We start from the raw sequence: 15,000 nt of genomic DNA on the forward strand, positions 1-15,000 counted from the left end.
CTCACTCACTCACTCACTCACTCACTCACTCACTCACTCACTACCTCACTCACTCACTCACTACCTCACTCACTCACTCACTCACTCACTCACTCACTCACTCACTCACTCACTACCTCACTCACTCACTCACTACCTCACTCACTCACTCACTCACTCACTCACTCATACACTCACTCACTCATACACTCACTCACTCATACACTCACTCACTCACTCACTCACTCACTCATACACTCACTCACTCACACACTCACTCACAAACTCACTCACTCACAAACTCATACACTCACTCACTCACTCACTCACTCATACACTCACTCACTCACTCACTCACTCACACACTCACTCACACACTCACTCACTCACTCACTCACTCACTCACTCACTCATACACTCACTCACTCACTCACTCAATCACTCATACACTCACTCACTCACTCACTCACTCATACACTCACTCACTCACTCACTCACTCATACACTCACTCACTCACACTCTCACTCACACACTCACTCACTCACTCATACACTCACTCACTCACTCATACACTCACTCACTCACTCACTCACTCACTCACACACTCACTCATACACTCACTCACTCACTCACTCACTCATTCATTTTCTGTCAGCTTAGTCCCTTTATTAATCAGGGGTCGCCACAGTGGAATGAACCGCCAACTATTCCAGCATATGTTTTACACAGCGGATGCCCTTTCAGCTGCAACCCATCTCTGGGAAACTCATACACTATGGTCAGTGTAGTTGATCAGTTCCCCTATAGTGCATGTGTTTGGACTGTGGGGGAAACCGGAGCACCCGGAGGAAACCCACGCCAACACGGGGAGAACATGCAAACTCCACACAGAAACACAGAAACACCAACTGACCCAGGACTCAAACCAGAGACCTTCATGCTGTAAAGTGATAGTGCTACCCACTGCGCCAGCAGAAGCAGTGCTCCTCCACATCTCCTGTTCTCTGCACACTGAGCTCGGCTGTGCGTTCAGCCGCCGTTCACACGGGCAGTTTGAGGCTCACAGGAGTTCGGACGTCATCGCTGCTGAGCATGTGTGAGCGCGCCGGTGTGTGAGTCGCACATCACACACAACGCAAGTGCTTCCATACATCTGATGGCATTACGCTACACACACACACACACATCCTGCTCTCGTGTTGTTGTGCTGTTTCTGGCTGTGTGTGCGTCGTGTGTCTGCTGTTCTCATGGTACAGAGAGGATGAGGCATCACAGAAGAGCAGAGCAGAGAACCATGATCACATCAACACACACACACACACACACGAGCAGTGATCGGGTCAGTGAGCGTCACACACACACTCCGCTGAGCATGTTGGGATACACTGCTTAGTGCTGCAGGAACTGATGGGATGGTTTACCCATGATGCCTCACTCCTGCAGATGGAAATGTGATTGTGTGTGTGTGTGTGTTGTGTTGTTGTGTGTGTTGTGTTGTTGTGTGTGTTTTGTTGTGTGTGTTGTGTGTTTTGTGATATGTTCTGCGTGTGTGTGTGTTGTGTCATGTTGTATAGTCTTGTATGAGTGTGTCCATTTTGTGCTGTGCGGGTGTGTGTTATGTTGTGTGGGTGTGTTGTGTGTGTGTTGTTGTTGTGTTGTGCGTGTGTGTGTTGTGTTTTGTGTTTGTGTGTGTGTTTTTGTGTGTGTGTTGTGTTGTGTGTGTTGTGTGTTTTGGTGTTGTGTGTTGTGTTTTGTGTGTGTGGTGTTGTTTTGTTCTTTGTGTGTGTGTTGTGTATGTGTGTGTTGTGTGTTTTGTGATATGTTCTGCGTGTGTGTGTTGTGTCATGTTGTATAGTGTTGTGTGAGTGTGTCCATTTTGTGCATTGCGGGTGTGTTGTGTGTGTTGTTGTTGTTTTGTTGTGTTGTGTTTTGTGTTTGTGTGTGTGTTGGGGTGTTGTGTGTGTGGTGTTGTTGTGTTGTTTTGTTCTGTTTTGTGTATGTGTGTGTTGTGTTGTGCTTTGTGTTGTGTGTGTTGTTGTGTTGTGTTTTGTGTATGTGTGTGTTGTGTTTTGTGTTTTGTTGTGTTTTGTGTGTTGGTGTTGTGTGTGTTGTGTTTTGTGTTGTGTTGTGTTTTGTGTGTTGGTGTTGTGTGTGTTGTGTTTTGTGTATGTGTGTGTTGTTGTTGTGTTTTGTGTATGTGTGTTTTTTGTTGTGTGTCTTGTTGTTGTGTATGTGTCTGTTGTGTTGTGATTTGTGTTGTTGTTGTGTTGTTGTTGTGTATGTGTGTGTTGTTGTATTGTCTCTGTGTATGTGTGTGTTGTTGTTGTGTTGTGTGTGTTGTGTTGTGTTGTTGTTGTGTTGTTTTTTGTATATGTGTGTGTTGTTTTTGTGTTGTGTGTGTGTGTTGTTGTGTTCTGTTTTGTGTATGTGTGTTCTGTTGTTGTGTTGTCTGTGTGTATGTGTGTGTTGTTGTGTTGTGAGTTGTGTGTGTGTGTCTGTGTGTGTGTTGTTTTGTTGTGTGTGTGTTGTATTCTGTTTGGTGTATGTGTGTGTGTTGTTGTGTTGTCTGTGTATGTTTGTGTTGTTGTTGTGTTGTGTTTTGTGTGTGTGTGTGTGTGTGTGTGTGTTGTTGTTTTGTTGTGTGTGTGTTGTCTGTGTGTATGTGTGTTGTTGTTGTGTTTTGTGTGTGTTGTTGTTGTGTTGTGTTTTGTGTGTGTGTGTGTGTTGTTGTTTTGTTGTGTGTGTGTTGTCTGTGTGTATGTGTGTTGTTGTTGTGTTTTGTGTGTGTGTTGTTATTGTGTTGTGTTTGTGTGTTGTGTTTTGTGTATGTGTGTGTTGTTGTTGTGTTGTGTGTGTTGTGTGTTTTGTGAAATGTTCTGTGTGTGTGTGTGTTGTGTCATGTTGTATAGTGTGTTCATTTTGTGCAGTGCGGGTGTGTGTTATGTTGTGTGGGTGTGTTGTTTTGTGTGTGTGTGTATGTGTGTTGTTGTGTTGTGTGGGTTGTTGTTGTATTGTTCTTGTGTTGTGTACGTGTTGTTGTGTTGTGTGTGTTGTGTTGGTGGGTTGTGTGTGTGTGTTGTGTGTTTTGTAGAATGTTCTGCGGGTGTGTGTTGTGTCATGTTGTATAGTGTTGTGTGAGTGTGTTCATTTTTTGCAGTGCGGTTGTGTGTTATGTTGTGTGGGTGTGTTGTTTGAGTTGTGTGTGTGTGTGTTGTGCAGGCATGTGTTGTGTAGGATTCTACAGTTGTGCTGTGTGTGTGTGCGTGTGTGTGTGTGTGTGTGTGTGTGTGTTGTTCTGTCATGTTGTCAGTGGTGGTCAGTGGTATGCACATATGCAGCAGGCGTGTGGAATGCCATCGTGTGTGTGCTGTAAATAGCTGTGTGTGTGTGTGTGTGTGTGTGTGTGTGCGTGTGTGTGTGTGTGTGACAGCCGGTGCCGGTGCGCTGCTGTCACACACTGCTGTATTGTTGACGGTCAGCTGAAGATCAGAAGACAGAAGCTCAATCACCAACCAGCACAGGTCAGCCAATCACATGAGTGAGGGGCGGGACTGATGCTCTGACTGACCAATGGCAGCAGAGGGTGTGTCAGAGACAGAGGCCTGGCTTACAGAAACAGTGAGTGTGTGTGTGTGTGTGAGTGTGTGTAGACATGACTCAGGGAATGACTCTGTTACTCTTCATCAGGAGTGAGCTCAGCTGATTAGAGGTAATGATGAAGATGAGGATGAGGATGATCACTCACACTCGCTCTGCTTCACTCTTACAGTCTGTGCTGCACTGGGGTTGCTAGGGTGTTCTGCGCTGTTGTCAGGCTGTTGCTAGGGTATTCTGCAGGAAGGTTACTAGAGTGTTTATGGGGGATTTCAGACTGATGCTGTGTGGTTGCTAGGGAGTTCTATGTTATTGTCAGGAGTGTTACTGTGTGATCGCTCAAGTGTTCTTGAGTGTGGTTGCTAGGGTGTTTTGAACATTTGTCAGACTGATGCTAGGGTGTTCTAAGCTGTTGAAAGGGTTAATGCTGTATGGTTTGTGTGGTGCTTTAGGCAGTTGTCAGGCTGATGCTGTGTGGTTGCTAGGGTGTTGTGGATTGTTAACAGACTGATGCTGTGTGGTTGCTAGGGTGTTCTGGGCAGTTGTCAGGCTGATGATGTGTGGTTGCTAGGGTGTTCTGCGCAGATGTGAGGCTGATGATGTGTGGTTGCTAGGGTGTTTTGGACAGTTGTCAGGCTGATGATGTGTGGTTGCTAGGGTGCTCTGAGCGGTTGTCAGGCTGATGATGTGTGGTTGCTAGGTTGTTTTGGGCAGTTGTCAGGCTGATGATGTGTGGTTGCTAGGGTGTTCTGAGGGATTGTCTGGCTGATGCTGTGTGGTTGCTAGGGTGTTTTCAACATTTGTCAGGTTGTTGCTGTGTGGTTGCTAAGGTGATCTAGGTTATGGTCAGAAATGTTAATGTGTGGTTGTTACAGTGATCTGGGTGATGGTTAGGAATGTTTGTTTGTGGTTGCTAGGTTGTTCTAGGCTGTTGAGAGACTGTTGCTGTGTGGTTGCTAAGGTGATCTAGGTTATGATCAGAAATGTTAATGTGTGGTTGCTAGGGTGTGCTAGTCTGTTGAGAGACTGATGCTGTGTGGTTGCTAAGGTGGTCTGGGTGATGGTTAGGAATGATACTGTGTCGTTTCTAGGGTGTTCTAGGCTGTTGAGAGACTGATGCTGTGTGGTTGCTAAGGTGATCTGGGTGATGGTTAGGAATGATACTGTGTCGTTTCTAGGGTGTTCTAGGCTTTTGAGAGACTGAGGCTGTGTGGTGTGTGTGTGGTGTTTTAGGCAGTTGCCAGGCTGATGGTGTAGGGTTACCAAGGTGTTTCTGATTCTGTGTGGTTGTTAGGGTGATCTGAGTTATGGTCAGAAATGTTAATGTGTGGTTATGTAGTGTTCTGGGCTGTTGACAAGCTGTCACATTGTAGTTGCTAGGGTGTTCTGAGCAATTGTCAAACTGATGCTCTGTGGTTGCTGGGGTGCGTTAGGCAGTTGTCAGACTGATGACTTGTGGTTGCTAGGGTATTTTGGGTTGTTGTCAAGCTGATGCGGTATGGTTGCTAGGGTTTTCTGGGCCGTTGTCAGGCTGATGCTGTCTGATTGTCTTATAAGTTTATCCGGGGGTCTGTAATCTTCCTCCAGTCCCTGTAATCCGCTGTCCTGGCTGTGGTCCTGATGTAGGTCACAGGTTGTCGTCGTGTGCTGACTGTAATCCTGCAATGTCTGAGCGGGTCTGATGCTGTACGCTGTGCTGAGCTTCACACATCACCCTTCTACAGCTCAGCACACTGCTTATAGTGTATACACACTACAGCGGAGATCACTAACACTACACTACACACTCAGAACAACACGACGCACGCTGACGAGCGCATTAACACTCAGAACTGGAGCATGTGGATTGAGTGTGTGTGTGTGTGTGTGTGTGTGTGACGCTCTGATGAAGAGTGTGAAGCGTTTGCTCATATTAGTGAGCTGCTTTAACTCTGTCACACTGTGTTTTGTCGTGAGTTTGATGAGTGTGTGTGTGTGTGTGTGTGTGTATGTGTGTAGACAAGATATTCTGAGTGGCATGAGCAACATCTGCTGTGTCAGTGAGTGTGTATGAGCGTGTGTGTGTGAGAGGGTGGCGCTGTGGTATTTCTGTTGGCTGGATGGTGTTTCTGTGCAGGACATTCCTTTGAAACTCCAGTAGCGCACACACACACACACACACACACACACACACACACACACACACACACTAACACACACACACAGTGCCAGTGTCAGCTGTGTCTTGGCTAGAACCGCGGTGTGTGTGTGTGTGTGTGTGTGAGTGTGTGGCCCACAGATAAGCTAAATGAAGTGGTGAATAAGCGACGCTCGTGGAGAACACTACACATGTTCAGTTTTATATTGAATCTTTTACATTTGTTTCTCTTAATTAGACAGTAGTTTTTAAGTGTTCTGAGTGAAACATTTCCAGCCTGAACTATATCCGTCCCTCAGATGTTCCTCCTTCAGCTGTTGTGACGTTCATCTGGCGTCTGACACTGAGCATTTCACTCTGTAAATGAAGCACACAGGCCTCAACATGGAGAGAACAGATGAAAACAGACACGTTCCAGACCCAGAACTGAACATAAATTCAGTTTAATTATTACACGGCTCTATGGAGTACTTGATTCTGATTGGTCGATCACAGTAACTTTTAAACCATGTTATTTAAATAGGGGTGCAGTGATTATGGATGCTGGTTGTGTGATTATAGAGGAATAAGCTCAGTTTCACGGTTCTCAGGTTTATTATGAGTTCATTCATTTCAGAACACCACTAGTTTAGTAAATCACTCCGTGTGTTTTACAGTGTTATTTACTGCTGCTCAGTTACTGAATAATACAGTAATAAACAATAATAAACAAACAATAGTTCAATTCTCTCTTCGGACTTAAAAATAAGTACACTCAAAAAAAAAAATGTTGAATGAACATGATTTAATCGTGGCACCCTTTATGCATCTAATCCAATCAAGTAAACCTGAACTGCTTTGAACATGTTGTATGAACACAAAGCACATTTGTAGATAAAGCATGGTTTCAATATGTCTGTCTAACTTCTTTGCAACTAATTGACTCAAAATGTTTGTATTGTGTTATTCTAATTAAAATGATTCTAATTTACTCAATGTAACACTAAAGCTTTACTTTAACAAAATTATGTCTTGTTAAATCAGCTAGTAAATTTCTTGTTCAATATTGTTGTTTAAATTCATTCATTCATTTTCTTGTCGGCTTAGTCCCTTTATTAATCCGGGGTCGCCACTGCGGAATGAACCACCAACTTATCCAGCAAGTTTTTTACGCAGCGGATGCCCTTCCAGCCGCAACCCATCTGGGAAACATCCACACACACACACACACACACACACTCATACACTACAGACAATTTAGCCTACCCAATTCACCTGTACCGCATGTGTTTGGACTGTGGGGGAAACCGGAGCACCCGGAGGAAACCCACACCAACACGGGGAGAACATGCAAACTCCACACAGAAACACCAACTGACCCAGCCGAGACTCAGAGACTCCAGAGACATTCTTGCTGTGAGGTGAACGTGCTATCCACTGCGCCACCGTGCCGCCCCTTCAGTCTCATTATGCAACTGATAAAGATGAAAATAAATGCAGGAGTTGTAACTACTAGAGCTCAGATCGCTGTTTTGTGTCTCAGATGTAGTTGTGTGGCCAGTAGTGCTGTGATAATTAGCATAAAGCACATGCAGCTGGTGGTTATTGCAGGATAAATGTTGGCAGGTTTATCAGCAGAACCTCTGATCACAATAGCATCAGTAACATTACACATGCTGTGACCGACCAATCAGAGTCAAGTATTGCGGGAGCTGTGAGAAACACCGGCTGGATGTGAAGCTGATGCTGTTGGTGTGTGTGTGTGTGTGTGTGTGTGTGTGTGTGCGTGCAGGTTTCTCCAGCTCTTCCAGCATGTTTGGAAAGAAGAAGAAGCGTCTGGAGATTTCGGCTCCGTCTAACTTCGAGCACCGCGTGCACACAGACTTCGACCCGCAGCAGCAGAAGTTCACCGGCCTGCCGCAGCAATGGCAGAGTCTGCTGGCGGACACAGCCAACCGGCCCAAACCCATGGTGGACCCGTCCTACATCACACCCATACAGCTGGCTCCTATGAAGGTACACACACACACATGCACACACACACACAAGCACACAGGTCTCATGGCGACACACACCTGCTGGGAGTAATACACGTAATCAGTAGCTGAAAACAGGACTGAGGGTTCTTGAGTGTGTGATGTCAGGAAATGAACATGACTGGAGTTGAAGAGCTGTTCATGAGGCTGTCATTAACCCTTTATAACCCTCACATGACACACATTATGAATGTGATTGAGGTCGTGTTCATGTTATGAAGCGTCATTCTCTTAAACATGACTGTCGTAAGACGTTATCACAGAGCTTAGAATCAGCAAGAGGCGACACTCAGTAGAACGTTCCACTGCAGCAGCAGCAGCCCCGCCATTCTGCCATCTTGGAGTGAAAGTGATCAGCCGGTCATTGGGTCTTACTGCTGTCGCGATGGCAAGAAGCTGCTTTGATTTTATTCATTTATTTAAAGCTGAGATACAACCTGAAAGATGCTCAGAAGACTGGTGATCATTCACACTTTTAATAGTTCATTTAACAGACTTGTTTAATATACTAACCATACTTACTTTCACTTTTAGGTGAAATCACTTTAAATGACTTTAATAGTTGCATACAGATGAATGCAGATTTCTGGATTGAACTTAAATGAAATGAACCTGACTTTCAATATAAGATGTTGACAGACTGACAGGACACTTTTAGTTGCAGTATTATGTTATATTAGTATGTTTTCCAGCGTTGTCTGTTAAAGAAAGACTAATAAAGCTTTTGTGTAAAATATATTATTATGAATATGTCTCCTGATCTGAATCCAACACTGAAGAGACATTAAGTTGAGCAGAGTGAATCTACACTGGGCTCACGGTTTGGTTCGGTTACGATTATCATGCCATCATTCGCTTCAATTCGGTATCTCGGTGCACTGACGATGCTTTCCATACAGAGTTAGATTTTTTTTTCACGACACAAGATTTTTAAAACATTTAAATCTATACATATATTAATATTCATACACTATTTATAATACAATATTGTTCTTTGATACAGCAGTCAGATATATGAACTGGAGCCTTAATGTGACCTGCTCAAAGAAAACTCTCTTTCTGAATGAATCAAACAAAACTCCAACACACACACAGAAGACAGCAGGAGCATTTACAGCTAATAAACTCATGTCAGTGTTCTCCCGTCTGCTTTTTGAGCGCTGACAGGCGAGGTCTTACGAGTGGGTCACATGTGCAAAGAGAGAAAGAGAGAGAGAGAGAGAGAGAGAGAGAGAGAGAGAGAGAGAGAGAGAGAGAGGCAGAGATAGAGTTTTACAGCATTTCTCCGTATAGTAGTGCAATAGCGGCTCATGTTGTGCCTTCTTCAGTGTCAATGAAAGACTGTCCAGCAAACTCACAAGCAGTCGAACTGTGCATAATTATCTAGATTTTAAGTAGTAGGAGTGTTTTATTTACTCGCCCTCGCCTCCTTCACCACAGTATTCTACTGAGACATAATAACTGGTTCTGATCTATTCCTGAACCGATATTAAATTGTCCCCGTCTGCATTGCGGTGCACCAAAGAAACAATTCATTTGGACACCCCTAACACAAACAGCTGAAGTCAGGATTATTCGCCCCCTTTGAGTTTTGTTTTCTAGTTTAAATATTTCCCTCATGATGTTGAACAGATTCAGGAAATGTTCACAGTGTTTCCTCTAATATTTGTTCTTCTGGAGAAAGTCTGATTTGTTTTATTTCGGCTAGAATATAGAATAAAAGCAGTACTTAATTGTTTTAAAGCCATTTTAAGGTCAAAATGATTAGCTCCTTTAAGCTATATATTTTCGCTTACATATTTACTATCGTTATACAATGACTTGCCTATTGCCTATTACAATGAATTGCCCTAACCTGCCTAGTTACCCTAATTACCCTAGTGAAGCCTTTACATGTCACTGTAAGCTGTATGGAAGTGTCTTGAAGAATATCTAGTCTAATATTATTTACTGTCATCATGACAAAGAAAAAATAAATCAGTTATTAGAGATGAGTTATTAACGCTATTATGATTAGGAATGGGGGCGACGCAGTGGCGCAGTTGGTAGTGCTGTCACCTCACAGCAAGAGGGTCGTTGGGTCGCTGGTTCGAGTCCCGGCTGGTTCATTTGATGTTTCTGTGTGGAGTTTGCATGTTCTCCCCGTGTTGGCGTGGGTTTCCTCCGGGTGCTCCGGTTTCCCACACAGTCCAAACACATGCGGTACAGGTGAATTGGGTAGTGTATGAGTGTATGTGTGAATGTGTGGATGTTACCCAGAGATGGATCCACTGCGTAAAATCGTGCTGGCTAAGTTGGCGGTTCATTCCGCTGTGGCGACCCCGGATTAATAAAGGGACTAAGCCGAAAAGGAAATGAATGAATGATTAGAATGTGCTGGAGAAATCTGCTCTCCGTTAAGCAGAAATCTGGAAAAATAAACAGGGGTGAATAACTCTGACCTCTACTGTAGATGTGTACACTCTCAGAAAAAAATGGCACAATGTCGCACCAAAGAAGATACAAACCCTTGTGTTTATTTTAGTGTTAGTGCCCCTTTTCCATGTACAGTAAAGAATAAAAAATACTTAAACATCAATTAAAAGATCTAAACATCTTAACATTTTAAAAATCATTTTTCATCATTTCACTAAATGTGTGCATGAACGCTCTGCATGTGCTGGACTTTCACCAGCTCTCCTGTGTAGTGGAGAGCAAACACCAATTCAGCAGATATCAATAGTGAATTGATATTTATCAGAAAATGCTTACCAAATGTTTATTAAAATGTCTTGAATGATCAGTCTACAACACCTGTGGTTTTGTTTTATCAGATGTTTTGTATTATCGATCTTAATAATGTGGATGAGTGTGTTTAAGCGTGTGCGTGTACATGATGGTTCATGTTTTAATATGGAAACTAGTCATACATCATGTCGCCTCTTCAGTCATATTGATTTTGATAGATATTGTAATAGAGAAGGAGTTGTCCAACACTGATGAACCTTTATATGAGAACAGTTGTGAGCCTTCATTTCAGTTCTGCTGTTAAAGGTACAGAACAGCAGCATAAGAGCTCTTTCTGTACTATATACGGTACAACTTTACAAAGAGACAGAACTATTCCTTAAACAGCATCATTTGCACCACCGTCCACCTTTTTTCTGAGAGTGTATAGTATAATACTTAACTCATATTTGATTGATTCTGTCTACTGTTAGTTATCTGTGCTGTTGTCCTGTTAGAATTTTCATTCCAAAATGGCCGCCACATATTTCATTCATTCATTCATTTTCTTGTTGGCTTAGTCCCTTTATTAAACTGGGGTCGCCACAGTGGAATGAACCGCCAACTTATCCAACATGCTTTTATGCAGCGGATGCCCTTCCAGCTGCAACCCATCTTTAGGAAACATCCACACACACACTCATACACTACGGACAATTTAGCCTACCCAATTCACCTGTACCGCATGTGTTTGGACCGTGGGGGAAACCGGAGCACCCGGAGGAAACCCACACAAAGGCAGGGAGAACATGCAAACTCCACATAGAAACGCCAACTGAACCGAGGTTCGAACCAGCGATCTTCTTGTTGTGAGGCGACAGCACTACCTACTGCGCCACTGCGTCACCCCGCCACATATCTGTTTCCCAAAACTCAAGAGCTGATTTTGTGATGTAAATGTGCTGAGATGTGAATGAGGCTGTTCATAATGCTCTCACAGACTAACCACACTGTTAATCAGACATCCTAATGACAAATACAGCTCATCACTCTGAACACAGGATCAGTCTTATGGCAACGTCAGCTCGTCATGATGATCAATGTCATCTCTGTGATTAAAATGTCATACCTGAGCCTATGACACTTCAGAAGAGTTATAAGCACACATACGATCTCAGTCACATTCATAAGATGTCACGGCATGATGTGTCATGGCAGTCTTATGAACGCACACACACACACACACGCATACACACACAAGTGTTACCATATTAGATTTATATGTGTGTATATTATTATGTGTGTGTTTGTTCATGAAGAATCAGGTGCTCTGCCAACTTTAGGAGTTAATAACTCACCTGCTGGAATATTCAGTCCATTGTGTGTGTGTGTGTGTGTGTGTGTTTTAGTGTGTATGTTGGGATGGGCAAAATACAGCAGCCACAATAAGCATCAACATAAAATCCTGTATTTTGAAAATACAACACAACACTTTTACAAGAGAGCAGGACATTTCTACATTTACATTTACATTTAGTCATTTAGCAGACGCTTTTATCCAAAGCGACTTACAAATGAGGACAAGGAAGCAATTTACACAACTATAAGAGCAACAATGAATAAGTGCTATAAGCAAGTTTCAGGTCTGTAAAGTCTAAGAAGGGAAGTATTAGTAGTATTAGGTTTTTTTTTTTTTTTTTTTTTGTACAGTTAGTGTGATATTCAGAGAGGCAATTGCAGATTAGGAAGTGTAGTGGAGACTAAATAGTTGGGTTTTTAGTGGTTTCTTGAAAGTTGAACATTCAAGATTTCTACACACTCCTCCTCTCAGTGGGCATATTGGATTCAGTTCAACTCATCTTTATTTGTATAGCGCATTTACAATGTAGATTGTGTCAAAGCAGCTGAACATAGAAGATCATAGTGAATGTTAACAGTGCATTTCAGTTCTCAGTGTTTAAGTTCAGTTCAGTTCAGTTCAGTTCAGTTCAGTGTGGTTTAATAATCACTACTGAAAGTCCAAACACTGAAGAGCAAATCCATCCATGCACAGCTTTACAGATCCTAAACCATGCAAGCCAATGGTGACAGAGGAGGAACAAACTTCATTAATTGGCGAAAGTGAAGAATTAAAAAACCAGGAGAGAAACCAGGCTCAGTTGGGCACCACCATTTCTCCTCTGGCCAAACGTCTTGTGTAGAGCTGCAGTCTAGGCGCTGAAGGCTGGAGAATGCTGGACCTTAGCGAAGACTCGTCTGTCCCTGGAGTGTCACAGGAATCAGTCTCATGCTCAGGGCCGGAGTGGGACTCCTTTTCAGCCCTGGAGTTTCAAGCCTCAGACCGGCCCACCTCAGTTCACGACTGACTATATTAAAATAAGGTCATTTCCAAATCAGTTTCTAATGACACTATCACGTCTTTTTTGAGAAAACAGCTGCTTTAGAACTTCAAATGTTCAACAACCCTAACAGTATTATATGTCTTAACAATAAAAATAAAAAAATAAAAACCTACTCAGACGAGGATCAAACCCGGGTCCGCAGTGTCATAGCCTAACGCGCTAATCACTGGACCACAACAACTGCGTTAATAGTGGCTCGTTTTACTTATATCATCATTAACCAGGCTGCGAGAAAATAGATAAAAAGAGCAGAGCTTTGGTAAAATAATTAATAGGAAGACTGTGGTCAAGTAAAAAAAAATAATTAATGTAAAAAGTGTGACTGCTGAGAGCAACAGATTCTGGAGCTAGGGACAACGGCCCTCGCGGCCAAAAAACGCACCGGCCCACCGGCAATTCTCCCGGTCCTCCCGATTAGCCAATCCGGGCCTGCTCATGCTCTCCACTCCTCCACGACCACCACAGCAGCTGCTCAGGATACGGCCTGGTCCAGGATTATGGAAACCTTGCGATCATCTCGTCGCTGGTCTTGGATCGAATCAGTGGTGCTGCATAGTCTCTGAGGGCCTGGGGATGAGTATTCCCAGGTGGAAATAGAGAATAAAAAGAATAATGAGCGTAGCTGCTGTTCATAGTGTATATAAACGAGATGCAGAAACCTGTGTGGAGCACATTCATGCATCATACTGCTGAGTGTATGCTTTACTAAACAGATAGGTCTTTAGTGTTGAAATGAGTGTGTCTGACCCTCGACATTATCAGGAAGGCTATTCCAGAGTTCAGGAGCCATAAATGAGAAGACTCGACCTCCTTTACTCGACTTTGCTATTCTAGGTACTACCAGAAGCCCTGAGTTTAGAGATCTTAAAGAGCGAGCTGGATTGTAGCAAGACAGAAGGTTTCTTCACCGTTAACTTGACTTAAGGCTGATTTATACTTCTGCATCAAGCACACGCGTTTGCTCCAGCGCAGCCTTTACACGATCATATTGACCTTATTCTAAAATGTGGAAGTGCGGCTGTTTTCGCGATTGTCTTAGAACTTCCGTTTCAGTCGCCAATGGGAGAAATGACAAGGAATAATAAACGGCAAAAAACGGTCAAACTACTCGCTCTACAAACAAATGCTTGCATGACTACACAGACCAAGTAGAATAATATAACAAGGAAATATCAGTTTGCAACATCAAACAGCGAAACGAGCAGTTTTTAATGTGCAAAAATAAACTGAAGTGAATGAGAGCGGAAGTCTCGTGCCAAAAAGATTCAAATGGCAGCGCCCGCTCGTCTGAGGAGAATAAGGTCAATAGCTCTTGCTGTGGCCGTCACTTACACGCACCTCTCTAAAAGTGTAAATACACATTGCAACAGTGAGTAATGCAAGCTCTGGGATTAGTCGGCTTGGTAGCGCTGACGAGTGTGTGTGGGGCTAAGAGCTCTGTGAACCCGTTGGAGTGAGTGTGTGGAGTCTCGTGAAGGAGCTCCAGATAGAGACTGCTGTTCTGTGTGCACCTCATGATTAAAGCTGCTGCACGTCTGCTGGTTCCAGCCTCTGAATGAGCGAGCTTGAGTTACTTGTACATAAGGAAGGGTTTAGACAAACCAAAACACCGGAGAAGAAACTCGACACAGAGGAACAGAAACACCTGCTGCCAGCTAGTGTTCAGGAGAGTTACTGCACACGCAGGACAGGCGCCGTGGCTCACGCTGATCACTCCACACAGGAGTACAGACCAGGCTTCAGTAAAGTGAGCAGCGTTTGACAGCAGCAGAGTGTCTCTGAGCAGGCTCATTTCAGCTCCGCATGAGCCGGTTTTTCTCTCAGTTTGGTGAACATGTTGTATGAGTTTCCTGAAGGTGATCTCTACAATCACTGTGAACACCATCTGATGCAGATAATGAGCTGGAGCACAGTACTACTGGATATCTCTGCATTCTGTTTCCAGCCATTGTGTGTCCAGTGAAACGTATGTTTAATAGGATTTATATATATATTTATCTGATGTTAATGTTGTTTGTTTTGTTTTCTTGGCGTCTACATCAGCAATTCATCTGAAAGTGCCATGATCTGTGCAGTTTACTCATTCTCACCAGAGTTTTTCAGCTCTTCTTTAACTGGAGGAGTCTGTTATCCTCTTAGTGAACACCACCACACAGTCTGTAGATG

The 15,000-nt window shown here is 43.5% G+C and overlaps 1 protein-coding gene across 11 annotated transcripts in view; it reads left to right on the forward strand.

Moving 5' to 3' along the window:
* The window catches only part of pak5 (p21 protein (Cdc42/Rac)-activated kinase 5), a 94,819-nt gene that overhangs the window by 19,300 nt on the left and 60,519 nt on the right, over positions 1 to 15,000 (forward strand). For 5 of the 11 annotated variants that reach the window (XM_073932328.1, XM_073932324.1, XM_073932318.1 and 2 more), the window contains 1 exon segment: positions 7,483 to 7,706. In XM_073932328.1, coding sequence (XP_073788429.1) covers positions 7,503 to 7,706 — 204 coding nt within the window. In that variant the 5' untranslated portion in view covers positions 7,483 to 7,502. 11 annotated transcript variants of the gene reach the window in all.

This window comes from Danio rerio, chromosome 20 (assembly GCF_049306965.1).
Source record: "Danio rerio strain Tuebingen ecotype United States chromosome 20, GRCz12tu, whole genome shotgun sequence".
NCBI classification, from domain to species: domain Eukaryota; kingdom Metazoa; phylum Chordata; class Actinopteri; order Cypriniformes; family Danionidae; genus Danio; species Danio rerio.